General features: G+C 42.4%; 1 protein-coding gene across 3 annotated transcripts in view; it reads right to left on the bottom strand.

Annotated features, from left to right (window-relative positions):
* Positions 1-6,337: 6,337 nt before the first annotated feature.
* Positions 6,338-27,387, bottom strand: part of ZUP1 (zinc finger containing ubiquitin peptidase 1) — a 46,478-nt gene continuing 25,428 nt past the window's right edge. For 2 of the 3 annotated variants that reach the window (XM_063443492.1, XM_063443493.1), the window contains 4 exons: positions 22,045-22,216; positions 13,321-13,475; positions 9,260-9,480; positions 6,338-6,437 (listed from right to left, as the gene is read on the bottom strand). In XM_063443492.1, coding sequence (XP_063299562.1) covers positions 6,390-6,437; positions 9,260-9,480; positions 13,321-13,475; positions 22,045-22,216 — 596 coding nt within the window. In that variant the 3' untranslated portion in view covers positions 6,338-6,389. The remainder of the gene's footprint in view (positions 6,438-9,259; positions 9,481-13,320; positions 13,476-22,044; positions 22,217-27,387) is intronic. The other variant, XM_063443494.1, reaches the window with a different exon arrangement.

The raw sequence follows: 27,387 nt of genomic DNA, 5'->3' as shown, positions 1-27,387 counted from the left end.
CCAACCTGAATAGGTACACACAACTACTAGTAGGTAGCGATGTCCACCGGATTTGGGCATTACTGTATAGTCTATTTGAAGATCGGACATAGGAGTCCCCCCATATACTGGACTCCTGGTGGTTTCACTGGTCCTTGCCTTGCATTATTCTTAGCACATATTACACATCTTCGTACAATGGCTTGAGTCAAATTGGACAATCTTGGTATGTAGAAATGTTTTCTGAGAGATTCTTCCATAGTATCTCTTCCAGAATGTGTCCGTTGTGATAGTTCTGGACAATTTCTACAGCTAGTGATGCTGGAATAACTATTCTTCCATCTTCTAACTGATACCATTTGTTCTCCAGGTATTTCCCAGTTTCAGTCTTTAACCACTCTTCTTCTTGAGCTGTATAAACTGGAGTCCATTGAGACAGTGGAGTCGGTATAAGAGCAGCTATATGTTCCACATACTCCTGTCTTCCTGATTCAGCGGCATGCTTAGCTGCATTATCTGCCATCCGATTTCCTTTGGTTACGTCACCATCACCTTTCAGATGCGCCCGACAATGTATAATACCAACTTCTTTCGGTTCCCATATGGCTTCCAGTAGTTGCAATATTTCAGCTGCGCACTTGATTTCTTTACCCTCTGAGTTCAATAATCCTCTTTCTTTATACAGAGCTCCGTGGGCATGAGTGGATAGAAACGCATACTTGGAGTCCGTGTAGATGTTCACTCTTAAACCTTCAGCCAATTGTAACGCTCGTGTTAGTGCAATTAATTCTGCCTTCTGTGCCGATGTTCCTTTTGACAATGGCCGTGCTTCTATCACCTTGTCTGTGGTAGTCACTGCATATCCTGCATAGCGAATCCCTTCTTTCACATAACTACTGCCGTCCGTATAGTACTGGACATCAGGGTTCTGGATGGGAAAGTCACAAAGGTCTGGTCTACTTGAGAACACTTCATCCATCACCTCCAGGCAATCATGTTGACTCTCAGTAGGTTGTGGCAAAAGGGTAGCTGGATTTAAGGTATTAACAGTCTCTAAATGCACTCTTGGGTTTTCACACAACATAGCTTGATACTTAGTCATACGGCTGGTACTAAACCATATCCTACAGAAGCCTGCTGCCCCCAAGAATTCTCGCACTTGTCTTCTATTCTTGGGTATTGGTATTTGGCATACAGCTTCTTTTCTCTCTGGCTCCATTATTCTTTGACCTTCAGAGAGATGGAATCCCAGATACTTGACAGTCGGCTGACACAACTGAGCTTTCTTCCTGGACACCTTGTATCCTGCCTTCCAGAGAATGTGTAGTAGATCATGTGTTGCTTGCTGACATATTTCTCTTGTAACTGCCGCTATCAACAAATCATCTACATATTGCAATAGTACACACTCTCCTGGGATGGACTTGAAATCCAGTAAGTCTTGACTTAAAGCTGATCCAAATAGGGTAGGTGAGTTTTTAAACCCTTGGGGCAGTCTTGTCCAAGTCATCTGGCGTTTCGAGCCCGTTACAGCATTTTCAAATTGGAATGCGAAGATACACTGGCTTTCCGCAGCAATTCGAAGGCAAAAGAAGGCATCTGGATTATATGGATTGGGCACAACTGGGTGTATACTTACGACCGCATCATTGACTGCTCTCAAGTCCTGCACAGGGCGATACTCATCTGTACCGGGCTTTTGAACAGGCAACAATGGGGTGTTCCAGGGGGAAGTACAGAATTGTAGGATACCATACCGTAGGAACTTATCCAAATACGATTGTATATTCTTCTTGGCCTTTTGTGGGATATGATATTGCCTTAAGCTCACTGGATAGACCCCAAGTTTCAGTTCGATTCGAATTGGTGGGATATTGCGAGCAAGTCCTGGTGGGTTGTTCTCTGCCCACACTCCTGGTATATTGAACAAGAATTCATCACTCTTAGGGTTTTGGCTAGTCAACGCTGTATAAAGTCGCCACTCTTCTTCCTTTGGTACAGATATTGTCATTATACCTGAAGGTCCATTGAACTTTAAAGATGTTGTTCCATTAGGAAGAAACGTTATCTGCGCTTGTAGTTTTGACAACAAATCACGTCCTAGCAGTTGGACTGGACATTCATGCATATAAAGGAATTGATGTTTCACCACGTGGCCTCCCAATGTACAGAGTCGACTTTTAAGAACCGGTTTAGCAGCACTCCTTCCAGTTGCTCCTATTACAGTGATGGTTCTTCCAGATGGAGGAGCAACTAGGTCAGTCACCACCGAATGTTCAGCACCAGTATCGATCATGAACGCACTCCTTTTTCCCCCTATTGATACATTGACCATAGGCTCCGCTCGGCCAAGGGGGATGGAGCCCGGTCGGTATCATTAGTCCTCCATGACCGTGTCAGCCAATCCTACAAAGTCCCTATCTTCTCTATCGCGGGATCTCTGCGCTGCTGGATAGTACCTATCTTCTCTAACATTTCCTCTATTGCTACCATTATTCCCTCCAGGACCTCCTCTACCTCTCGCTCTGCCTCTATAATTACTATATCCTGCCCTAGGTCTGTCTCTCGCATACTGTTCCCTTTGTGGACACTCACTTCTCCAATGCCCTTCTTCCCTACAGTACGCGCATTGATTCCTACTCAGGGGTTCCCTATTCCATTTACTCTCGCCTTTCTCGGTTACCCTATACACTTCCTTTTCCCTTCTATCTACGCCTGTGATCGCTACCGCTAGCATATCTGCCTTTCTACGCATCTTGCGCTCTTCCTCTTTCTTTGTCTCTGTTTCCCTGTTCATATATACTTTATTCGCTACCTCCATTAGTTGGGTTATAGACATCCCTACAAACCCTTCTAACTTCTGTAGCTTGCGCTTTATATCTCCGTAGGCTTGGCTGACAAAGGCAGAGTTAACCATCCGGGAATTCTCAGGAGCCTCCGGATTAAAGGGGGTATACAAACGGTATGCCTCCAATAATCGGTCATAAAAGACACTGGGCGATTCATCACATTTCTGTAATACCTCAGCCGTCTTAGACATATTAATTGCCTTCTTTCCTCCGGCTTTCATGCCAGCAATAATAGCGTCTCTGTAAGCTTTTAAATGGACCATGTCTGCGCCATTGACATTCCAATTTGGATCGGTATTTGGATAATGGGCTGCGGCCCATGCTGCTGGGTTGGCCTGATTCTGTGTACGGGCCTCTTCTTCCAGCGCTTTAATTGCCGCTTGATTTATCCTAGTCCTTTCCTCGGTATTAAACAATGTCATTAATAATTGCTGGCAATCAGCCCAAGTGGGATTGTGTGTCTGGACTATTGAGGTAAACAAATCCGTCATGGCTTGAGGCTTTTCGGTGTAAGAGGAGTTATGGGTCTTCCAATTAAAGAGATCGGTGGTTGTGAAAGGGACATAGACGTAGACTGGGTCAGCATATTGTATCTGGCCGTCATCGTTAATGTGTGTTGGGCCAGGAGTCAATCGAAGAGGCATTTGATAATGTCGGGGTTGGAGGGTACCGGTCAGTTGTCGGTTAGTATGGGGCTTCGTAGAGATGAGTCCGTTAGGGGTTCCGGTCGAGGGGTAGTAAGGCATGGGGATGGGGAAGCTTTACTAAGGGGAAGGTTGGTGAGTAGAATATTCCGGGCCGGGCTAGGAAGAGCCTGACCGGAAGCTAGATATGGCGCCAAATCTGGGTATTTGGAGTTAACGGAAGCAGGTACCGGAAGGGGAGGGTTTGAAACAAGGGGGCTGGACTCTGAGCTAGAGGAGGGAGTAGGTGGGGACAACGGGGCAAGGGGAGGAGCGTTTCCAACAGCACCTCCTCTTCCTCTTCCGGTGGAGGAGGAGTAAGGGGGCGGCATAGGGATCTCAGACTCAGGGGGCGTGTCCAAAATGGGCGTAATTACGGCCTTAGTGGACAAGCGAGTCCTGGCCACCATGAGGCGACATTGCTCCTCGTGGCATACTCGGATCCATTTTGGCGAGTCATTTACGGCCTGCCTCCAACAATCAATATATGGAAACTGGCCGTAAAGTTCAGGCCTACCTGATACAGCCACGTGTACACGCTGTACCAGATTAGGATCCAAACTGCCACGTGGTGGCCATGCGGCAACCAAAGTAGGCCATTCCCTACTACACAATGTAATCAGGCGTGCTGGAGACATCTTTACCCCAAAATCACAGACTGTATATCCCTTTTTAAAGTTTTTAATCATACATCCTAAGGGATCCAAAATCGTCGAATCCGACGCACCCATACTTAACAATGGAGCGTCGTTTCCAACAGAAACTATACAAACACTCTACCAACGGTCACACCCGTTCCCTCGGCAACAGCACCACGTGGTACAGTTACTAAGTGAAACGCACACAACAAAACACTCGGGAATTCCCGTACACAAAGCTGTTACACCAGTCACTAAGTAACTAATACTTTGCCCTTTGGCACCCACGCTATAATTCCCTATATTTGAATTACCCGTCTATAACATACCCCAGTAACATCGTCTTTACAAACAGTAGTTACAGTACGGTTAGCACAGGTTAAAGTACAATTAAAGTACAATTTAAAGTCACAGTACAATTAGTAGTGATTATGGTGTTAAAACATGCAACATAGACGACAATTATTAGTACTTATTTACAGTATCAGTAATTATACATGGTTATGGTACCGTGCGCTATAATACAGTTACACACTATTCACACTCTCGCTAGACGGCAGAGCTCACGCTATCTAGCAAGATATGCACGCTACTACAACAATCTTTAACACATATACAATTCTCAACTAATCTATTGGCCAGTACCTTGATGGACTACCTAAAACTATCTACATACGTTTTGGTTAGCCACACTGCCCAAGCACCACATATAACTAACTAGAGGGCGGAATTTACAACAGTACCCTCTTAGTCTATCTACTCCATCAATAGTCTAGTGGGTTCCAAATTTACACGCCTTCCCACTTAGCCAAGATAGGTTGAGATCTAGCGAACCGAATTCACACAGGCACCGCTTAGTCTCCCGGTCCCTCCGACCTAGCGAACAAAATATACACCCTAGAACGCTAGTCTAGACAAGACACCGGTGTCCGGCTAGGGCTATTTACACCAGAACCCCGCCTGACTCCAAACCAAAATTAAACGGGCTGACTACAGGGCGTTTAATTGAGCGGTGCGCCTTCGCTCCTTCCCTCCACTGGAGGGGGCAGATTCCATACACAAATAACCCCTTATGGGCCTACCGCACAATCGGTATCCAATACCCCTAGTGGGTCCGCTGTCTAAAACAGCGGTCGTCTTACCTCCTCGTTCCTGAACCTGAGTTCACACTCATCGACGGGGACACCCCAGTACTTACTACGTAGAGGCCGATGATCTCCTGGACAACAGACCAGTGGCGCCGAGACGAAGGGAGGTCCACGCAGAAGTTCAGGGGTGCAGCCGTAGAAAACGTGGGCAAAGATAGACCGTCTCACGCCTCTGCTTCTCAGCTACCGTTGAACGATGAGCTTCCCGGCCAATGCACCAAATGATACCGGAGAAACTGACGGAAGCCAAGCACAGAGAGATGGACACAGGTTTCTTCAGGAAGGAAGAGATTCTTTATTCGGTTCACCGATCGGGACTCAGAGGGACTAATGTCACCAAAATACAACAAGATCTGAGCCCCGGACAATAGTGTAGGCTCCTTATATAGGCATGTAACTCCTCCCATAATAAGCTCCACCCACACATTCTCTTACCCAATCAATCGAACAAGAACTAACTTCCTGTTTGACCGCATGGCTTGCCCAGCACAATGGAGGAGGGGAATACTACATCCGGTATGCTCGCACATGCTCCGTACACTACTGATCGTATCTTTGCCACGTGCAACCAACCGACCGATACACCAGTATATGCACGTACACATGCCACGTGGTAATCTCTGCCTACTAAATTTATTTTTACCGAGATTCCACCACAGTCCCTACTACTCGTTTGTCGATTTGAGCATCCCAAAACCAATATGCACCCAAAAGGCATTTTCAATTTTTTTTTTATTCTTTAGTCGACTTTGGTCCCCAACCACAAATTATATACAAACACAAAATACAAAACAGTGAATTACTGTGCATTCATTCCTGTTCATTCATAGGAGATGTCACCATCTATCCAGTATGGAATTCCAAAACAGGATCTTCCCATTAATAGAATGGGCAAATCGTGCATTATATATACACATACATACATACTATACATGGCAACCAGCAGGTCAGAGGAAAAAAATAAGATACTCATAGAAATAGAAAACATACAAATATTTATTTAAATGACAGTGTACCAATGATATATTATATATACACACACACACACAATATATACATTAAAAGGCATTTTATTACAGGTAAACGTGATTCTTATGGGATTTTCTCAGCCCTGAAAGCTTTGGTCATTTGCAGTCGAACCTTATAGGGAGAAAAACAAATTGTATTAATTTATCAAACAGAATGTTTATTTAAAATATGCACATAAAACTTTGAATTCTAATAATTTGTAATAAAAGTAGCTATGACACATTCTCACTTTTATTATAAATACTAAAATATATATCAAAGGCCAATTATGTTTTGCCATTTCCAGTTAACCTTAAAGGAACACTGTCAGCATCACAATCACTACAGCCCACTCTAGCGGTTATGGTTCCAGGAGTGCCCTGTGCTGTCCCATGGTAAATAGTCCAACTGTTTAAGTATGGTTTTACCATTTCCCTGGATCCACCAAGCACCAGAACATCTAGTCTTGCAGAAGAAATAAAGAATAAAACAGGACATTGGCAGAGAGTGCTCAGCTGATGTTCAGATTGTGTGCGGTCCAGCAATCTAGATTTTCCTCAGGATATGCATCCATGGACACATGGTGGGGCCTAAGAAAGTTGTCAAATTGTACTAAAACTATTGAGTACTTACCATGGGAGGGTCAGAGCTCCTAAGACAGTAAATATATAATTTATCACAGTGGGAAATTATATATTTGCTATAGGAGTGGAGATTATTTTATATAACCTTTTGCCCCTTGCTTCAGCCACCTTCCTGTTCTGTCCTCTCTCTTGTGATTGGCCCTAGAATAATGATTGCGTATAGACTTGTAATAGAGAGGAATATCAGAGGTTTGGCCACTCTTTACCCTGAATAACTGGTGGCTCGGTCTTTTATCAGGGATGTGTGTGGAGCCTTTTTAATGTGTCTGAGAAATATGGCTGGCTAGCAGTGTTTACTTTGTGTTCCAGCTAAGGTTAAGGTCCTGCTTTCTACAGCTGTAGGCCGATATATCACTGATGAGGTTGGCTGGTGCACACAACACAGGGAAGAAGCCTCTATCAAGAACAAAGCTGGTAAGGAGAGTATATCACATGTGTGAAATAGTGTTTATAAAAGTGTCTAGCTGTTTTTGGGACAGTTAAGGGAGTGTCTAGGTGTGTATGTCTTGGAGTAGAAGTTAATCCAGTGGCCTCCCAGGTAACTATACTTTAATACCTCCCTTGGGGTATATAGTGGCCAACGCCATGGTAGGAGAAGATTAATGAGAAGCACTCTTCGTTAATGAAAGACAAATTGGGCTATGGAAAAAATGTACATCTCAGAAACAAGTAGAGGTAGGTTTCCAAGTATAATACGTAGGCTGGAGCGGAACTTCAGAAGAATTTCAGGATTCTTCCATCGTATGTACCAGGAATGTCCTTTTACATAGATGTACAGTTACAATTCTAATTGGTTTTAAGGTGGAAGAATAAATGAAAAACAAAATGATGACACCTTAGATACATTTTGCAACGTACACATTCATCAACAAGATGGAGAGACTTACAGTGGTATTCGCTAAAGTGAGAATTCAAAGTGAACTTCCAATTTAAGGTGATAATTGCTGAAATGGAACATTTCTGAGCTGTGCTTAAAGGGACACTGTAGGCAGCCAGACCACTTCAGCTTATTGAAGTGGTCTGGGTGCCATGTTTCATGTCCCTTAACCCTACAGTGGTAATTTCTGAAAAACTGCAATAACTACCTCTGAAGGTTAACTCTTCCTCTAGTGGCTGTCTACCAGACAGCCACTTGCGGGACTTATGGAATCGAAAGGGACCTTTGATCCGTTATCTTATGCTGGACGTCCTCACGCTCTGCATATCCTAATGCAAGCACGATCAGGAGCATGGGCGGAGCCTGACCCAGCACCGGGGGACACTGGCGCTGGACTTAGGTAAATGGTTTTAACCCCTTCAGCGCCGCTGGAGGGAAGACGCAAGGAAGGGGGGCACTGCTTTGTTTTCCTGGCACTGCTTTGTTTTCCTGGCACTATAGAATCTCTAAAGTTCAGCTACTTCTCAATTTCCACACTTGTGAATGATTTTGCCGAGGAAACATTATGTGCAAATCTTTTCGGATTAATTATTAATTTTCTAAGATGCTGCTAATAAACCAAAATAAACTTTGTTGCAAGGCCCAGGGCAAGGTACAATAGAGAGAAGTCCAAAAACAAGAGATAAAATTAAAGCTTGCTGAATCATATTTTGTTGTTTTTCTTAAGCAGATTTAACCTAATTTCTTTTCAAGGCTGATCAGATTAGTGCCCTGGCATCCTCTCAGAGTAAATAGACAAACTGTTTAAGAACAGTTTGAAAACTCACATGGGGTCAGCCAAGCGCATCCTCCTCTGCATCTGTGAATTGCCAGAACCGAGCTTTTCAGCAGTGGGCAGGTACCTGGCACAACACAGGTTGTTTAACCCCTTAAGGACCAAACTTCTGCAATAAAAGGGAATCAAGACATGTCACACATGTCATGTGTCCTTAAGGGGTTAAAGGGAAACTCCAGTGCCAGGAAACCAATCCGTTTTCCTGGCACTGCAGGTCCCCTCTCCCTCCCACCCCCCAATCCTCGGTTGCTGAAGGGGTTAAAAAAAAAAAAAAAAAAAAAAGAGGGGTATGTTCAGCCTTTTTTAATAGCCACTTAGTCACAAACACTGGCCAAAGTTAGTGTTTTTTTGCATTTGGCCAGTGTTTGTGACTAAGTGGCTACTAAAAAAAGACTGGACATACCCCATATTAGAGCTCCCCATAGGAAAGCATAAAAATATATAGTTTTAAAATGTGATTTTTGCATGGCAGATATAACAATTTTTTTTTTTTTAAGATGACGTCTATAAAAATTATATGAACATCACTTTCTGTTGAATAAATGTCAGTCAAAATATATATGCTAAATAAACAACAATAAACAACCAGAATACGTACAGCCTTTTCCTCTGCAGATAATACTCCATCTACTGCCACTATCTGGTATTGCTTATGTTTTAAGCTCCCCATATATTTACGGAGGGATTTAAGTGCTGTTCCATCTATATTCTGCCTCAGCAGCTTATGCATACTTTCAACTGGACATCCAGGATCAAATATTAAAAGACAATAGCTTTTATTTTTCCGCTCTTCTATTCCCACAATCGTCCGACTATGACCTGCAGAAATAAGAAAGAAAAAAACATTTCCATTATTTTTACTTATGTAAAGCTCCTGTAGATTTCATATTGTGTAAAGGGACACTAAAGTCACCAAACAACTTTAGCTTAATGAAGCAGTTTGGGTGTATAGATCATATCCCCGCAGTCTCACCGCTCAATTCTCTGCCATTTAGGAGTTAAATCACTTTGTTTATGAATGCTAGTCACACCTCTCTGCATGTGAATGTTTCCTGTCTGCTCTAGTTTTCTTTAAAAATTAAGACAAAGAAGAGTATTTCTCTTCTTGAGGTTTCCTACGCCATGACCAGCGGAGGAGCAAAGTGTGCTTTGTTTCCGTTTTACTAGACATGCCCCTACATGCGGTATAGCGAGTCGGGGCAGAATTTACTAATACTAAGTAATCTTTACTTAGTATTAGTAAATGTGGCTGAAAGACCAATTTAGGTCTTTCAGCCTTTTGGTAGATAGCTCCCTAATACCGTGGGAATTAGGGAGTTATCTACTAAGCGACTGCAAGATGCAGCCACAGCACGAATAGGATCGGAGTTTCATTCATTTGAATGAAATTGCGATCCGAACAAAGTCCCGAATTGCGCTCTAACAAGAATGGAGAAACTGTTCTCATTCTGTTAGGACGCACTCGAAGGAGTGACAGGACGTTCGGCAATACTGACAGGAGGCATCGTGGGAACAGGGAGGAAAGCCAAGGATCATGGGAAAATTGCTCTGACCACTGGAAATGAAGCACACTCTGCTCCTCCGCTGGTCATAACTGGTCATGGCGTAGAAATAGTCCCTACTTTGTCTTAATTTTTAAAGAAAACTAGAGCAGACTGGAAGAAATGAAGAACAGATCATGAGAGAGGGAGAGAAGAAGAATCCATTGGGGAAAGGTAAGTTCGGCATGGCAGTGCCGCTTTAAGGTAAATTACATCTTAATGAAAGTGAAACCAGTTTTTTTCATGCAGGCTGTGTCAATCAGAGTCAGAGGAGGTGTGACAAGGGCTGCATAAACAGAAATAAAGTGATTTGACTCTTAAATGGCAGAGAATTAAGCAGTGAACCTGAGAAGCATGATCTATACATTAAAATTGCTTAGGTGACTATAGTGTTCATTTAAATAACAATTTGTCATACAGTAAAACATGGATTATGATAAAACATACATGAGTTATGCATAAATCTAGAACATTCAGACTAAAGTAAAAATGATGCTAAAGTTGGTTATACAGTAAATAATTCTCATACAGTTGCAAAAATAATAGTGAGAAGGCTTGCAATCTAAAGTAATGTTCAGAAGCTTTGAAACAAATGCTATCAAGCAATACAAACAGTAGAAAACATACAAATGCATCAACTGTAGGAAAAGTTTTGCTGGTACATCTTCACCCGTCTTCCCTTTTCAACTATTGTCCCATATCCCTGCTTTGATTTTTCCTCAAAGCTATTAGAAAGACTGGTCTTTACTCGCATGGCTTACTTTCTAAATTCCAACTCCCTCTTCAACCTGACTTCTGCCACCTGCACTCTACTGAGAGACTGCTCTTACAAATGACCTAATCACAGCTAATTTCAAAGGCCACTACTTCATACTAATTTTTCTTGACCTCTCTGCTGCCTTTGACATGGTTGATCATGTAGTACTTCTCCAAACTATTCAATCCCTCGGTCTCTGTGACACTGTCCTCTCATGGTTCTCCTTCTACTTCTCCCAACATTTGTTCAGTGTCTCCATTTGAAATGACACCACTTCCCCTCGTTCTCTCGTTTGGAGTCCATCAAGGAACTGTTCTTGGTCCCCTTCTGTTCTCTCTTGGCCAACTCATTAACTCCTTTGTATTCCACTACCATTTGTATGCCGACGACACCCAGATATATCTCTCCTCCCCTAAGGTCCTACACAATGTGTCACTGCTTGCCTTTCTTCAATCTCTGATTGGATGTCCTCTCGCTTTCCTATACTCAATCTTTCTAAAAATGAGCTTCTTATTTTTTCCTCCTCATAATGCTGATCCTCCTTTTTCACAATCCCTGCAAATTGAATGTACTTGCAAGCTCGTTGTCTTGGTGTTCTCTTTGATCCTGGCCTCACCTTTGAGCCTCATATCCAGTATGCTGCTAAAACCTGTTGATTCAACCTCTAAAACATTACCCCTTTCTCACGCAAGATGCTGCCAAGGAGCTTGTTCATGCTCTGGTAATCTCTAGCATGGATTACTCTAATTCTCTCCTCTGCTACAATCTGCAATGAATGCTGCCGCCAGGCTGATCTTTCTCACCAGATGTTCCTTCCATACCTTGCCCCCTCTGTAAATACATACACTGGCTTCCTGTGTCAATTCAAAATACCAACCCTTACCTATAAAACTTTAAACTCTAGCCCTGGTAACATTTCTTAATTGATTCATATATATGCTCCTGCTCGGTCACTCCATCCTGCCGGTGACCTTGTCCTGTCCGCTGCTCGCACTCTAGGTGCTAATTCGCAATTGCAGGACTTTTCGCGGACGGCTTGTAACAGCCTGCTTACCCCATCTGACTCTCCCCTAGTTTAGAAGTCTCTAAAAACACATCTGTTCAGAAATGCTTATGGACTTCCATAACTTAACTTTACTTATCCATTCCTGTCTCTTGCTCTCCTAAAGAGCCATCTCTACTTTCACCTCCATTTCTGCTACTTTTCCACCTTCATTGGTGGCTGTCACACTATTGTGCTTTTGTACCCCACCTCCTCTAGACTGTAAGGGTCCTCATCTACATATTGTTCATGTGTCACTGTGTAATAGTCTAATTTATTGTAAAACTTCCACGCTTTCATGATATTATAAAGTGCTGCGGAATAAGTTTGGCGCTATATAAATACCAATAATAATAATCATCTAAAAGAGGAGGTAAATCAGACTACATAAGAAGTAGCTTGTATCTACACAAGGGTTAGGCAACCTTTTAGAAGCACTGTGCCAAAAAAGGACATTGAAGTTCCTCAGCGAGTTGCCGCATTCTGCTTGTTATGTATGGGTGTGCAGTTGCTTTTTATGGTTGTATGTGTGCATATAAATGCTGTTTTGTATTGTGCATGAACAGTCTGTGATATTGTGTGTAATACATATGTATGTGGGCAGATCATGTTATATGTGTGTACATGAGCTTGTGGTATTGTGTGTGTGTGTGTGTGTGTGTGTGTGTTATGTGCATATGTGAGTGCTGCTTGGGGTTTGTGTGTGCTTATTTTATTATTTGTGTGTGGGGGAGGTTTCTTCTGCATATGTATGTGAATGTCTGTCTTTTTGTCTGTTTTTCAGGTTAAGGACAGTGGCTACTGCATGCTGCACTATTCAAGTCTGGATTCCCGTTCACATGTGCTGTGAGGCAGTGATCTGAGATCACTTCCTCCAAGGAGTAAATTGAGGACTGCCCCTCACCACCTGCTGCAATCACCGCTAGTGCTGAACGTTTAGTTGGCACTAGCAGATATCTGAAGGAGTCCCACTGGAACTCCTGATATTACAACTCCAGGGGGGATCCTTGGATATCCCTCCTGCCTGTTTCGGCCTGGCTGAATCCTCTCATCTAGTCATCTGAGAAGTGGTTCAGTGCAGGTATCCCTAGGCTGTAATGTAAACACTGCCTTTTTTTCTGAAAATACAGTGTTTACTGCCAAAAGCCTGAAGGGAATGATTATACTCACCAGAACAAATAAAATAGGCTGTAGTTGTTCCGGTGACCAGAGTGCCCTTTTAAATGTCAGGCATGTTCACCAATTATATAAAGATGTTGCATATAATTACACCAACAGCTGAGCATGCAGGTAAGAGAAGGAGATGAAGAGTGTTGTACCTTGATGCTGAAGGTAAATAGCAGGTTTGGAAGTACATATCACCCGTCCATTACTGCATGAGGCACCAGAAGAGTAAAAGTTTTGAATCCACTCAAACAAAAGCGGGTGTGTTCCTGATGGACTGCTTGGTTTATGGAAATCAAGTATCTGACACCTGTAAAAAAATAATACATTGAAAATATTACAGGTCAGTAAACTGTCAATAAAATAAAATCCTGAAGCTAAACCCAGACTATGCACAGAGAATTAGAATCTTTTATATTTTTCCCAGAGAGTGGGATATTGACTGTGAAACTCTATTCTTCCTTGTAAATGTAGTGTACAATAAATTAAAAATTAAAACCATTGCCGCTTTCAAAATCTAAATAATGAGAAGTACTCTCACAGATATGGATAGTAAAAAATAAATACAAAAATTCTACTTGTCCTATAGATTAACCCCTTAGGACCAAACTTCTGGAATAAAAGGGAATCATGACATGTCACACATGTCATGTGTACGTAAGGGGTTAATCAGAACCCAACCTACTCGGTCATCTACTTGTCCTGACACACAATTAACTTCAGATTGGGGTCCCACTTTCTAGTTTGCAAATTAAATATACCGTATATACTAGAGTATAAGACGAGTTTTTCCCTTCGTATAGTGGCAGTACTTCCAAGTGGGATGTTCCGTATGGTTCTGGACAAGAAGCTCCCCCTTCTTAGAATTTAATTGCTGTGCTCCGCCTGCTGCCTCCATATAAGCTGTAACCCAGAGTCACATACCAGTTCTTCTTGTCCCGGCAACGGGACGGACAGGTTCCCCCACAGTGCAGGTGGAGATTTGGTGCGGTCAGCAGAGGTTGCTGACCGGGAGGTGAGTGCCCGATAGCTTCCCGGGTGGGAACTGAGCGGCAATAGTACTCCCGGGTTCGCATTACGGAATGCAACCGGGTACTGGCTTTTGTGGCATTTCTGAAAGAGTTCCCGGGCGGTCCTCCTTCATTGCTCGTTACGCATGCGCACAGCGGTGGAACGCACGCCCGGGAGGCTTTGCGTTCCACCGAACATGGAATCGCGCTACTGAGCATGCGCGAAACGGTGTTTGGCGCCAAATTCAAAATTTGGACTTAGGTTGCTGTGCAGGACCTTCCTGACCCCAAGGGTGGGTGTACAGTCCTGGATCTCCGTGTCACCAGCCCTCCTACACGGATCTTAGGTGATTTGAGGTGAGATTTAACTATTTAAACTCTCCCTTTTCACCTTTCTTTATGCATGCTCCTAGAATTATTTTATTCTGGTGTTTTTTCCCACAGTTATGTCCAGTCCTATATCTCCAGATAAGACAGATAAAGACAAGAAGTCAACATCTGGTCCGAAAAAAGCCACAAGCAAATTTAAGCACTTATGTTGTCTGGAATGTGCGGTACCTCTACCTGACGGATGTCGCAAAAAGACATGCAATCAGTGCTCAACGGAATTGCTAGAAAAAGCCAAGCAGACTGATATGGCATCCTTCCTGGGCTGGTTTCAGGAAAATTGTCCCAGACATTTGAATCTTTTAAAGATGCTGTGAAAAAAGAACCGGCTATTCAAGAGAAACTGCTTACAAAGCGTAGGAAGAATAGATCTCCTTCTGTGTCTGACGTCTCTTCAGGTGAATGCTCTTTTTCTTCACCTTCGGATATTTCCAGCCTGGCTTCAAGTGTGGAGGAGGGTTTTCCACCAGAAGAGCTGAAGAAATTAATTAAAGAAGTGACGACGGCGGTACAAGAAACTGAACCTACCATGGGTAAGGTTAAAGGTTTCCCAATGTCTCCTAAAATCTTGGATCTCCTTCATAGAGAATGGAAGAATCCTGAAAGACGTGCGTTTATTTCAAAGCATTTTAAACTGCTGTTCAAGCTACAGTCTGAAGAAAAATGGGAAGATCTTCCTAAAGTGGATGTTCAGATTGCCCAGCTATCAAAGAAAACCACTATACCCATTGGCGAAGTCTCAGGACTTAAAGACCCAATGGACAAACGAGCCAAAACTTCATGTAGAAAAATATTCCCGGCCGCAGGATATCAGCTGAAATTGCAGGTTCAGCGGTTCTCAGAGCTCAGAGTGTTTGGCTACAAGCCCTGGAAGATTCCCTTATGGGAAAATCAGATACAGATCCTTCCCATCTAATGTTCCTACTGAAACTATCCAATGAATTCCTTTCGGATGCCTCTGATGAGTTTCTTCGTTTATCAGCAAGAATTATGGGTTTGTCGTCAGTAGCCAGAAGAGCGCTTTGGCTACGAACATGGACAGCTGATTCTGCGTCTAAGGCAGCCTTATGTGAATTACCCTTTGAGAGGAACAAACTTTTTGGTACTCCTTTGGAAGACATTATTAGACAGATGTCGGAAACAAAGAAAGCCCTACCTCTGGAATCAAGGGATTCCAGGGATATAAAAGATTTCAGTAGAAGGGTCAGAGGTCCTTTCGTTACCAAAGGTGGTTTCGCAGGTTTCAAAAACATGGTGGAATCAACAGCTAGTGTTCTAGACAAGAATCCAACAGGCAAGACAAAAAGAGGAAGTTTTGACACCAAAAGAGTGGAAGGACGCCTTCGATTCTTCGCCCACGAATGGAAAAAGAGTACTTCAAATGGGTGGATTACAAGAACCGTTTCAGAAGGTTACAGAATAAAGTTTCCATCAAGACCACATCGATCCTTCCTATTGTCAAGCTATCCTTCAAGGGTTAAACCGAGGCACTCCTAACAGAAGCTCTTCTTCTTTTAAGAAAAGATGTGGTAGAGAAGGTACCCAAACATTGGGAATTTCAGGGAGTTTACTCACGCCTTTTCCTGGTTCAAAAACCAGATGGATCCTTTCGGCCGATCCTAGACCTGAAACAAGTAAACACCTGCATACCGTACCTGAAGTTCCGTATGGAAAGTATTCTGTCTGTGACACACATTTTACAAAAGGAAGATTACATGGCAAAGTTAGATTTAAAAGATGCTTATCTCCATGTACCGGTTTCAGAATCTTCCCGGAAGTTTCTCAGGTTTGCGAACAAGAAAGCGAAGGATTCTCCATTTACAATTCAAGGCTCTTCCCTTTGGCCTGTCCTCAGCTCCTCGAGTTTTTACATAGATCCTGGCACCCATAGCAGCAGTTTTACGTCTGAAAGGTATCTCGATTGTTCCATACTTGGACGATTGGTTCCTGAAAGCCCAATCAAGACAACTGCTAAATCTTCATCTCAAGATTGCAATGAAGGTTTTTAAAAGATCACGGTTGGATCCTGAACCTGGAAAAATACAAGTTGACTCCGTCACTGAGTCTAGAATTCTTGGGTCTTCGGGTAGAATCACAGTCCCTCTCTCTTTTTCTACCAATAGTGAAACAAATGAGGATTTTAAAAGCCGTATCAAAGCTGCAAAAAAAACCTAAGCTCAATCAGGGATGCTATGAGGTTACTAGGCCTCCTCACTTCTGCAATCCTGGCTGTAGCCTGGGCAAAGGCAGAATCAAAACCATTACAATGGGACATTCTTTCCCAATGGACACGAAAACAGGAAGATCTAGACTCTCCCTTCCACCTATCCGAAGGGGTGAAAAGACAACTGAACTGGTGGAAAGACAGAAGCAGCATCTCTAAGGGCCTATCGTTTGCACAGAAACAGTGGATTACGATAACCACAGATGCCTCCCAGACGGGTTGGGGCGCCCATCTAGGTTCTCAGTTCCATCAAGGTCTTTGGAACTGAGTGGAGGCAGGCGCTTCCTCAAATTTCAGGGAATTAAAAGCGGTTTGGAAGGCACTGGTTTCCTTCAGTTCAGCCATCACCAATCAGTCAGTGAGGATTCAGTCGGACAACGCCACTACAGTGGCTTATTTGAATCACCAGGGAAGCACGAAGGTGAAAGCTCTACAAGATCTCTGCTACCGCATAATGTCTTGGGCCCAAGCAAATCTTCTCGCAATATCAGCTACCCATATCAGAGGGTCTCTAAACATTATTGCAGACGACCTCAGCAAAAGCCATTGGTCTCAGGCAGACTGGGCACTGTCAAACCAGGTTTTCTTGGAGCTGGTTTCACGCTTCGGCAGGCCAGAGATAGACTTGTTGGCCACAAGGAGAAACAGAAAAGTACAAAGATTTGCTTCTCTCCATACAGGAGATTACCCAGATGTCCTAGACGGTCTATCGATCCCTTGGAACTTCGACATGGCTTATGTTTTCCCTCCTATCGCTCTTATACCACGGATTGTTCAGAAAATAAGATGGGAGAAGGCAGGAATTTTGGCAGTCCTGCCCTTCTGGCCGAACAGAAGTTGGTTTTCAGAAGTGGAAAACATGACCATCTCACGTTGGCATCTCCCGGTCTCTTCTCAAATATTGGAGAATGTGACGCTTCCCGTGGAAACCCTGGAGATGTTTCACCTGACGGCATGGTTGCTGCAAGGATGATCCTTCAAGGTCATGGTCTTTCTGACCTTTATGTGACGTGTTGCTGTCTTCTGTCCGCTTGTCCACTTCGAAAATCTATTTCAGAGTTTGGATGAAGTTCAGAAGCTGGTGTTCACTTCGAGGTTTGGATCCGGCCAAAGCCTCTATCCCGGAAATTCTTTCTTTTTTGCAAGATGGGTTTGAAGCCGGCCTGGAAGTATTTACGCTCAAAGGCCAGATTACAGCTCTAAGTCCCTTCCTGGTTCATGACATTGCCTCAAACCTGCTTATACGAAGATTTCTTAAGTCCATAAGGCTGAAGAGGCCTCCCAAGTTAGTACCTTTCCCTACTTGGGATCTGTCTCTGGTGCTTCAAGCCCTTTGTGAACCACAGTTTGAACCATTACTAGAGGTTCCTATCAAGCTGCTTACCTTCAAGACGGCTTTCCTGGTGGCTATCACCTCTGCTAGAAGAGTAGGTGAGATCCGCGCTCTCTTCCTCTCTGGAATTCACCATTTTTCATCAAGACAAGGTGGTCCTGCACACCAAGCCTTCTTTTTTTGCCTAAGGTTATTTCTAGTGCTGCTATTAACCAACCTATTGTCCTGCCGGCTTTTTGTCAATCTCCTACATTGGATCTGGAAAGAAAGTGGCATCTCCTAGATGTTGGAAGATCCCTGAAGATCTATCTTCAGAAGACTCAGGGGTTTAGATCCTCAGATCATCTATTTGTATACTTTCAAGGCACTAACAGGGGTTGTGCTGTCTCAGGACCCTCTTTGGCCAGATGGCCGACAAATACAATCAGGTTGGCTTATCAATCCAAAGGGTTAAAGGCTCATTCCACTAGAGCTATGGCGACCTCCTGGGCTGAAAAGGCAGCCGCCTCACCTGAAGACATCTGCAAAGCTGCTACTTGGTCTTCCTTACATACCTTTATCAAGCATTATAGGCTGGACGTATTCTCATCATCTGAAGCTGCTTTTGGGCGTAAGGTGCTACAAGCGGTGGCCTGCTGAGTTCCCACCCTTTGTTTTGTGCAGGGATCTTGCTATATCCCACTTGTAAGTACTGCCACTATACGAAGGGAAAAACAGTAATTTTACTTACCATAAATTCCTTTTTTCTTAGTATAGTGGCAGTACTGGCTTTCCCTCATCTTTCATATAGATTAAATTCTTTGCATTATTCGGTCTCCGTTTGGTTCTTTTGTATTACTGGTATGTGACTCTGGTTTACAGCTTATATGGAGGCAGCAGGCGGAGCACAGCAATTCAATTCTAAGAAGGGGGAGCTTCTTGTCCAGAACCATAAGGAACATCCCACTTGTAAGTACTGCCACTATACTAAGAAAAAAAGGAATTTACGGTAAGTAAAATTACTGTTTTTCAGCACATTTTTTGAGCTGAAAAAACCCAACTCGACTTGTACTCGAGTCAATGTCTGTATTATGGCAATTAGCATTGCCATAATACAGACTGGGGGCTGTCAGAGAGCGTTTGCTTACCTTTCCTGCAGCTCCTGTCAGCTGCCTTCTCCTCCGCGCCGGTCTGGTCAGCTCACAGTGAAAGTCTCGCGAGAGCCGCGGGGTCATAGCGCGGCCGCGAGACTTACACTGGGACTTGCAGAGGGAGCTGACCGGACCGGCGCGGAGGAGAAGGAAGCTGACAGGAGCTGCAGGAGAGGTAAGTGCTTCCTGCCAGCCCCCTCCACTGAACTGCCAATGCCACTGGACCACCAGGGAGGGAGAGCCCCCCTCCCTGCCATGTATCAAGCAGGGAGGGGGGGACGAAAAAAAATATATAAATAATAATAATAATAAAAAAAAATATTAATAATGTCAAAACACCTTCTAGTCATATGTATAGTCAGTACATAATGCTTGCTTTCATTATTTACCTAATCTCTTCATCTACTGACATATTTCGCTTGCATGAGTTTAACACCAAAAGGTGCAATACTCTACTTTGCTACATCTCACTCATTATTCATAAAATTGTGCTGTCAATCAACATGCCGCATTGAATTGTTATACCGTTTGTTATTACTGAGCTTGAAGATGTTGTTGTGGCATTGTCAGCTCATATGTTACTCTTTGCACAGCAAAATAAAGAATATAAAAAAAAATATTAAAACAAAACAAAAAAAATTAAAATAATAATTTAAAAAAATAATAATAAAAATGCCCATCCCCCACCAAGGCTCTGCAACACACACTGCATCACACACACACACACTGATACACACACACTGCATTCATTATATACACACACTGTAAATAAATATTCAATTAATATAATTTTTTTAGGATCTAATTTTATTTAGAAATTTACCAGTAGCTGCTGAATTCCCACCCTAGTCTTATACTCGAGTCAATAAGTTTTCCCAGTTTTTGGGGGTAAAATTAGGGGCCTCTGCTTATATTCGGGTCGGCTTATACTCGAGTATATACGGTAAATGGAAAAATGGAGGCAAAAAAAAATTATCTGGAAAAAATTCTCCAGCTCTGATTTGATTGGTAAAAAAAAATGTTTAGCAAGGAAAAGCTAGTCTCCACTATTCCAACTAGCTAACTTAATTGCAATATATAAACCTTTTTAATAATGAAAAGAATAGAAAAGGGGTGGAGCATATGTGATGTCATGACATGGGTGGATCATATGGATAGGAATTCGTCACGCAACGGTGGATCATGGCCTGAGAGATGTCACGCCATGGGTGGAGCATTTATTTGTCAGCATGGCAAAAAACCTTGCACCAGCCTTGGCCGTCTACTTCCATTGTAGTGTGTGCCATGCCCAGCAATCATGTTTTATTCTTTCCTGTAGAAATGTTGTTAATAAATATGATGTGTAGTGGTATGGCTGATAACAGCACTAGAATGATTCATTTGGTTCTGTAGGAATATGCTATGTGTCAGATTACAGGAAAAAAAATGTAAAGCAAATTCTTTCTTTGAAACCAGGCACAGAGTTGTCCCTGTCAAACTTTACACCCAGAGGAAATCTGGTTATACCTTTTCCCAAATTTGGCTACATACATTTGTGCTTTTTTGCTTAGAAGACCTTCTGATATGATAATTGACAATTTATGCTAAGGGTCATAACCAAAAAATAAATCCAGAAGTAAATAATCATACCTCCTGATATATATTTAGAAGGACAAGAGCATTTCCTACAAAAGAGGTCCAAAAATGACAAGTGTACTGTAAGCCTCTGGGGCAACCGGCGAAGTCTGCCACAATAATTCAAAGACAGGTAAAATGCCTAGGCAACAGATACATTGAGGGGAGGGAGGGTAACAAAAATATCACAGATGTAAAAATATTTCTTTGCCTAGGGTACACCAAGAAATATTTTATTTTTATATATATATATATATAGATTTGTAGTGGGCCCTGGGTAACCCGGCTGGTTACCCCCGCTATTAATAAAGGACAGAGATCCATTTCCCCCAGTAACTGGACGACACACAGTTCCAGGTGTACAACAACAACTTTATTGGCCACACTTGGCTTTACACTTGCAAGGGGTGGATCACTCATGCAGACAATGTCCCCCTCCCAGGGGTCGTATAACAGAACCGGAACCCCAGTCCCTAGTTCCCGCCACCCAAATGCAGGGTTTGCCACTTCCCGTGGCAGTGGGGTCTTCTTCCCAGGATCCTCTGTAACTGGGATTCCCAGTGCGGGAAAGACTCCCGCCTCCTGGGCTCCGAGGCACAGAAAGCCAGCCAAACCGCCATTGTCCCCAAAGAGTGTCCCCAGCAATCTCAGGGTCCCCCAGAACAGCAACCATCCCGAACCATCTCTTTCACGGGGTCACCGGGTGAAACCAGGCAAGGGAACGCTCCCCTGGCTGGCATTTGTCTGTATGAACGGAGGCCACCCAGGAAAGCACTCATTAATTACTTCCCTTGCAGTTTCACACTGATGTTGCAAGGTGCAAACGTTCTAATTGATTGGTGTGAACACTCCAAGGAGCACTAGGGAGATCTTCGTTCGGTAGCCGAACGAGGTGGGAAGCAATCTGCAAATGCCCCCCCCGATGGCGTTCGTTTAACGCCGAGGCTTCTCTTGCGGTTTGTGGTTCTATAAAAACATTCTAAATGGGGTATCAAGGTGGTCCCCGTTCAGTAGGCGAACTGAACAGTTCTGTAAACTGCTTTTAACATCCTTTATTTGTTTAAGAAGTAGAATAAATCAGATTTTGTTTAAAGGAGGTAAAATAGGGGAAAATTACTTTTTATTCAAACAAAAGATTTCTAAAAAAATGTTTTTGCTATAATAAACTTTAGAGAACTTACTTTATTTCCAGGGAGGTCAGTAGGCAGTATATCTCACACGCACCAATCCAAGCTTTTGTGCCCTGTAATCTGCCGTTGAAATGAGAGGCACCTTGAGGGTCGAACCCTTCCTTCCAGGCCTTTTCTATCAAAGACTGAATCTTTGGAATGCAAGGAATTGACCTGTATTCTGCTGGAAAAAGTATTGTTAAATAAACAAAGTGTCCAAACAACAGTATAAATGAACATTATATGCAAAGTAACATGAGCTATATGTGGTTCATACATAATCATGCAAAGTAACATGAGCTATATGTGGTTCATACATAATCCAAATATCTCAACATACAACATAATGTACTTGTAAAACATTGCTTTTGGTGAGCTTTTGGCAAAGGCCTAAATGGAGCACTTTAGCCCTCATTGCAACTTCATCTAAAGTCACTTATGGGGTGTAAAGCTCTTCAGTTATGGGGTTAAACCATTTTTCTTATTCTCTTGGCACTGTATGCTCAGCTCTTTTGTATCCTGCTCCAGCCACAACATTAGTAAGGAAGATATTAAGATAGTGAGTGATAGGCTGAAAGAGGAAGTTCATGCTTTCAGCCTATCACTGGCCACCCATTAACCCCTTAATGACGAATGACAGACCCGGTCCGTCATCCTGGGGAAGCACTTAACGCTGGATGACGGACCGGGTCCTTCATGTGCTAAAGTTAACCCCAGTCTCTCCTTTTGTTTCTCCTTTGGAGGTTGGAAGCAGCAGGCTGACTTGTCACTGAGTACTGGAGTGCAGAGCGGATGCCATGCTTGCCTGATCCAAGCCTGTGGGCACCTCTGCTTCCAGGGGCGCTGCACGAATGCTAGCATTGCCCTCAATATAATCACGTTACCGGTGTCTCCAGGATGATCTCCTCACACTAGGAAGCCATCCCACCGCTGCCACCAATCTGATAAATCACCTGGCACCCCGACTGGTGCGTCCAACTGCTAAAAACAAAGCCCTTGTGGACTGAAGCACATTGGACGCTCACACGAAAATTTCAAACCAGGATAGGGGAACACGTCTATAATATTCGTAGAGGTTTTGCATTACATCAAGTTTCCCTACATTTTAAAGAACACCACAATAGCGACCCTTCTGGTTTGCAATTTCTGGGTATTCAAAAAGCACTTTATAACTGGAGAGGTGAAGACCATACTAGGAAATTAGGCCAAATGGAAATGAGGTGGATCTTTGAATTAAACACCCTCATTCCATTTGGCCTAAATATTGATTTTGAATTGTGTCACTTCTTATGAATTTTTTGCCTATCTTAGAGTATGGACAAGGCCATTTTATTTAAACGGATTTTAGGTTATCATTTTTTTTTTTTACAAACCGGGACATTTTTTTGTGGACTTTGGATTTTATAGGGTCCCTTTAAATTTTAGTTATAGTGTTATTTTAGATGATATATAGTGTTAAGTAGATATTGCTATGTGATCTGTAAGTTGGTACAATACATCTAATATTTTGTCCTTAAGGAAACAATATATCACAATGCACTCCTGAGTTGCACTCCTCTCCTTGCACTTTATTAACCCAAAATGCACTTTATTAACTGAAAATGCACTTTAACAGGGAAGAATACACTTTATATATACATATTTGTGGAAGAGTTGTTGGTGTAGGTGCACATTTGGACATAAGTGTGATTACTTTTAACACAAGGAAGAAATACAAATGTGTTTTTTGTTTGTTTCCCTTTAAATGAGATCCTGTTTTAGTTTTTAGCAGTTTTAATATGCAAAGTATGATGTTTTTTGAATAGTTACATAGATCATCATGATGTCTAATTGTTATTTAATTTTGTGTCTGGGACTGTATACAGATTTTGTATTGATATGCCGCATAAATGCAAATGTGTTTACTTTTATGCTTAGCGGCAATTATGCAAATTAGGTAGTCCACACTCATCCAATAGAGTGTAAGCGGACTGCCTCATATAGAGGACTTGCAAGTTGTTGTGCCATCACCGTCTAATGTCCTGAAGAAGCTTTACGGCAAAACGCGTAGACGACGCGGTGATGTAACCATGCAGGTTACGAGGTGACTCAAAGTGGGCGGAGTTACGTGGGAACCAGGAAGACTCGCAAGCAAAAGCTCTAACTAACAGTATACTGGCGATTACAGTGGAACTATCTATCCGTGGAGGATTCCTGGAAGCCGGTCACACTACCAATCGAGCATGTGCATGAGCACCACAAGCGTATGTGAGTAGCAGTTGGGAACTGGATATACTCACTTTATTCATCTTGTAAGAGGCTATTTTTATTCTTTTAATTTTTTCTCAGGTATTATTATAGTATCCATGACACTTGTTTTTAAGTGTGGTTAGTAGTGTTATGTGTCTAGTGTGGACTAATAAATGTATTACATTTTAAACTGTACTTCACTATTATATGATTTTTATATTTTCTATGCATATCTGAGCTAAAGCAACTTTAAGATCCTTCTGAGATCCTGGAAATCATTTAGCGCTCTACTTGCATAAGTATATTTATCCCCATAAATGTTTCATCCTAGCCCTGATCTGGGTGAACAACATATCCAAAAATCACCCATATCAGATCAGAGGTTCAGAAATGTTATGGAAGTCATAGTTTTGCCCAGGCACAGGCATGGTCGCATGCCCAAAACAGTTTCATAAAATCGCGGTTAAGTGCCGCTGGAGGACCGACTGGGAACCACTAGGTTTTCATGCCGAAAATAGTTCCAGGGCATTCGCGGCTAAGTACCTCTGAAGTCTATTCACGGTTTTGGTCCATGAGAACAAGATGGCCGCCATCACGTGTTTGAATGTCGAATGGCAGCCACTTCGACTGTTCGGGAGTTTGAAGTGCCACTTCGAAAGTTCGAACTGTGGCCATAAAAATCCAAAAAGGCACGAACAGTGATTTAAACCAAGTTTTATCACAGGGGCCATATTCACGGGGTAGGAAGGCTGGCAAGTATGCCCCTCCAAGAACCAGTGGCGAAGTTGCTTTCGTCACACCTGGGATGTCTTCTTTAAGAAATGGTATGTCTTTATGGTATAGTTGTAATATGTAGCCTGCTCAATTGCTCCAAAGTGGGACACGGACACATCAAAATCCTCCATGAAAATGAGAGTGAGTCTTGATGGGCCAGATGGATGGGCCCGTGGCTGGATAGGTAAAGGGCAGAGAGCTCCAGTCCGACTCAGACGCCAGCGAGGTGGAGTACTGGTTTGGGCTGGTATCATCAAAGATGAGCTTGTGGGGCCTTTTCGGGTTGAGGATGGAGTCAAGCTCAACTCCCAGTTCTACTGCCAGTTTCTGGAAGACACCTTCTTCAAGCAGTGGTACAGGAAGAAGTCTGCATCCTTCAAGAAAAACAGGATTTTCATGCAGGACAATGCTCCATCACACGCGTCCAAGTACTCCACAGCGTGGCTGGCAAGAAAGGGTATAAAAGAAGAAAATCTAATGACATGGCCTCCTTGTTCACCTGATCTGAACCCCATTGAGAACCTGTGGTCCATCATCAAATGTGAGATTTACAAGGAGGGAAAACAGTACACCTCTCTGAACAGTGTCTGGGAGGCTGTGGTTGCTTCTGCACGCAATGTTGATGGTGAACAGATCAAAACACTGACAGAATCCATGGATGGCAGGCTTTTGAGTGTCCTTGCAAAGAAAGGTGGCTATATTGGTCACTGATTTGTTTTTGTTTTGTTTTTGAATGTCAGAAATGTATATTTGTGAATGTTGAGATGTTATATTGGTTTCACTGGTAAAAATAAATAATTGAAATGGGTATATATTTGTTTTTTGTTAAGTTGCCTAATAATTATGCACAGTAATAGTCACCTGCACACACAGATATCCCCCTAAAATAGCTAAAACTAAAAAACTAAAAACTACTTCCAAAAATATTCAGCTTTGATATTAATGAGTTTTTGGGGTTCATTGAGAACATGGTTGTTGTTCAATAATCAAATTAATCCCCAAAAATACAACTTGCCTAATAATTCTGCACTCCCTGTATGGCATTATAGCTTCACAGAATAGTGCCAAAGGCATACAATGGGGGTTTTGTTATACTCAGCAGATGTAGCTGAACACAATATGGGGTTCTGTGCAGACATAGCACACGCCAGCTTTATGAAATACACATTACAAAAACCTTGTTATATGTGTATATACCAAAGTAGAGAAAAAAAACACCACAGTTTTACTCAAATATTTGGCGATAGATTGACGATGAAATGGCTACGTAAAAAGTGTCAAACTAACTTTAGCCTGTGATGTCTACTTTATATAAATATATACTTTTGTGTGGCAATTTTGTTTTCTGTGATGGCTACTAAACCTACAAGTCAAACATACCAACTTCTAAAATTGTTGCACATTGAAATTTTATTTTAGTCCTTGTATTTTGTGACCTGTAACTTTCAAAATAAGCTGAAATCCTATACATATTATGTACTCTATAAATCAAGACACATAAATTAATTTATTTTGAATTACTTTTTCTAAGCTGCTGGAAATATTGTGCACACGCTATTATTGGTAAAACGGTAAAAAAAAAAATATATATATATATATATATATATACATATATATATATATTTTTTAATAATTAATGAGACTTCATCCATATATATGTGACATCAAATTAAAGCCCTGTTTGCCCACTAAAAAACGGTATATAATATGTGTTGGTGCAATAAATGACAGATGCAAATAGCGTTTGAACACAAACCGCAAAAAATGCAAAAATGGCTTGTGCAGTGGCATACCTACAACGTAGCCAGGACCACTGCGACAGTGGGCCGCCTAGATACCGCCCCCTCCGTGTTCCCCCTATGTCATAAGGGGGGCCCAAGAGGTGGCCCACTGGAACACACGTCACACATGTCATGTGTCCTTAAGGTGTTAAGGGTAAGACAAGCTTCTGAAGCTGTGTCCTTAATGGGTTAAAAGCAGGTTATAGGGGGGGTTGAAGTGTTCCATAACCATTTTTAATTAAATGTGCACACACATGCTCTGATTATATCAGCTGAGAAAATCCAACAAAAAGGGCTCTTAGCCTTTGTGATACCATATAAATATTGACATTTCACATTTGACCAGTTTTCACTTAATCAGCTCATAGTGGTTCTCCAGTTTTAAAGTCTCTTTTGCAGGTCAATATTTCATGTAATTATTAAATACTAATCTGATTGTTTTTTTTTTTTGCTCTCATGCTTTATTGTTTGAAAAACTGAAAATCATAATGCAAATGCAATAGCTGGAAATGGAATAGCTAAAACCCATGCAATAGCTCTTTCCAGAGCTTTACAATAACTATTCAGCATT

This window comes from Pelobates fuscus, chromosome 2 (assembly GCF_036172605.1).
Source record: "Pelobates fuscus isolate aPelFus1 chromosome 2, aPelFus1.pri, whole genome shotgun sequence".
NCBI classification, from domain to species: Eukaryota; Metazoa; Chordata; class Amphibia; order Anura; family Pelobatidae; genus Pelobates; species Pelobates fuscus.
Note: the sequence above shows the minus strand (reverse complement) of the source record. Positions and strands in the feature narration are given on the sequence as shown.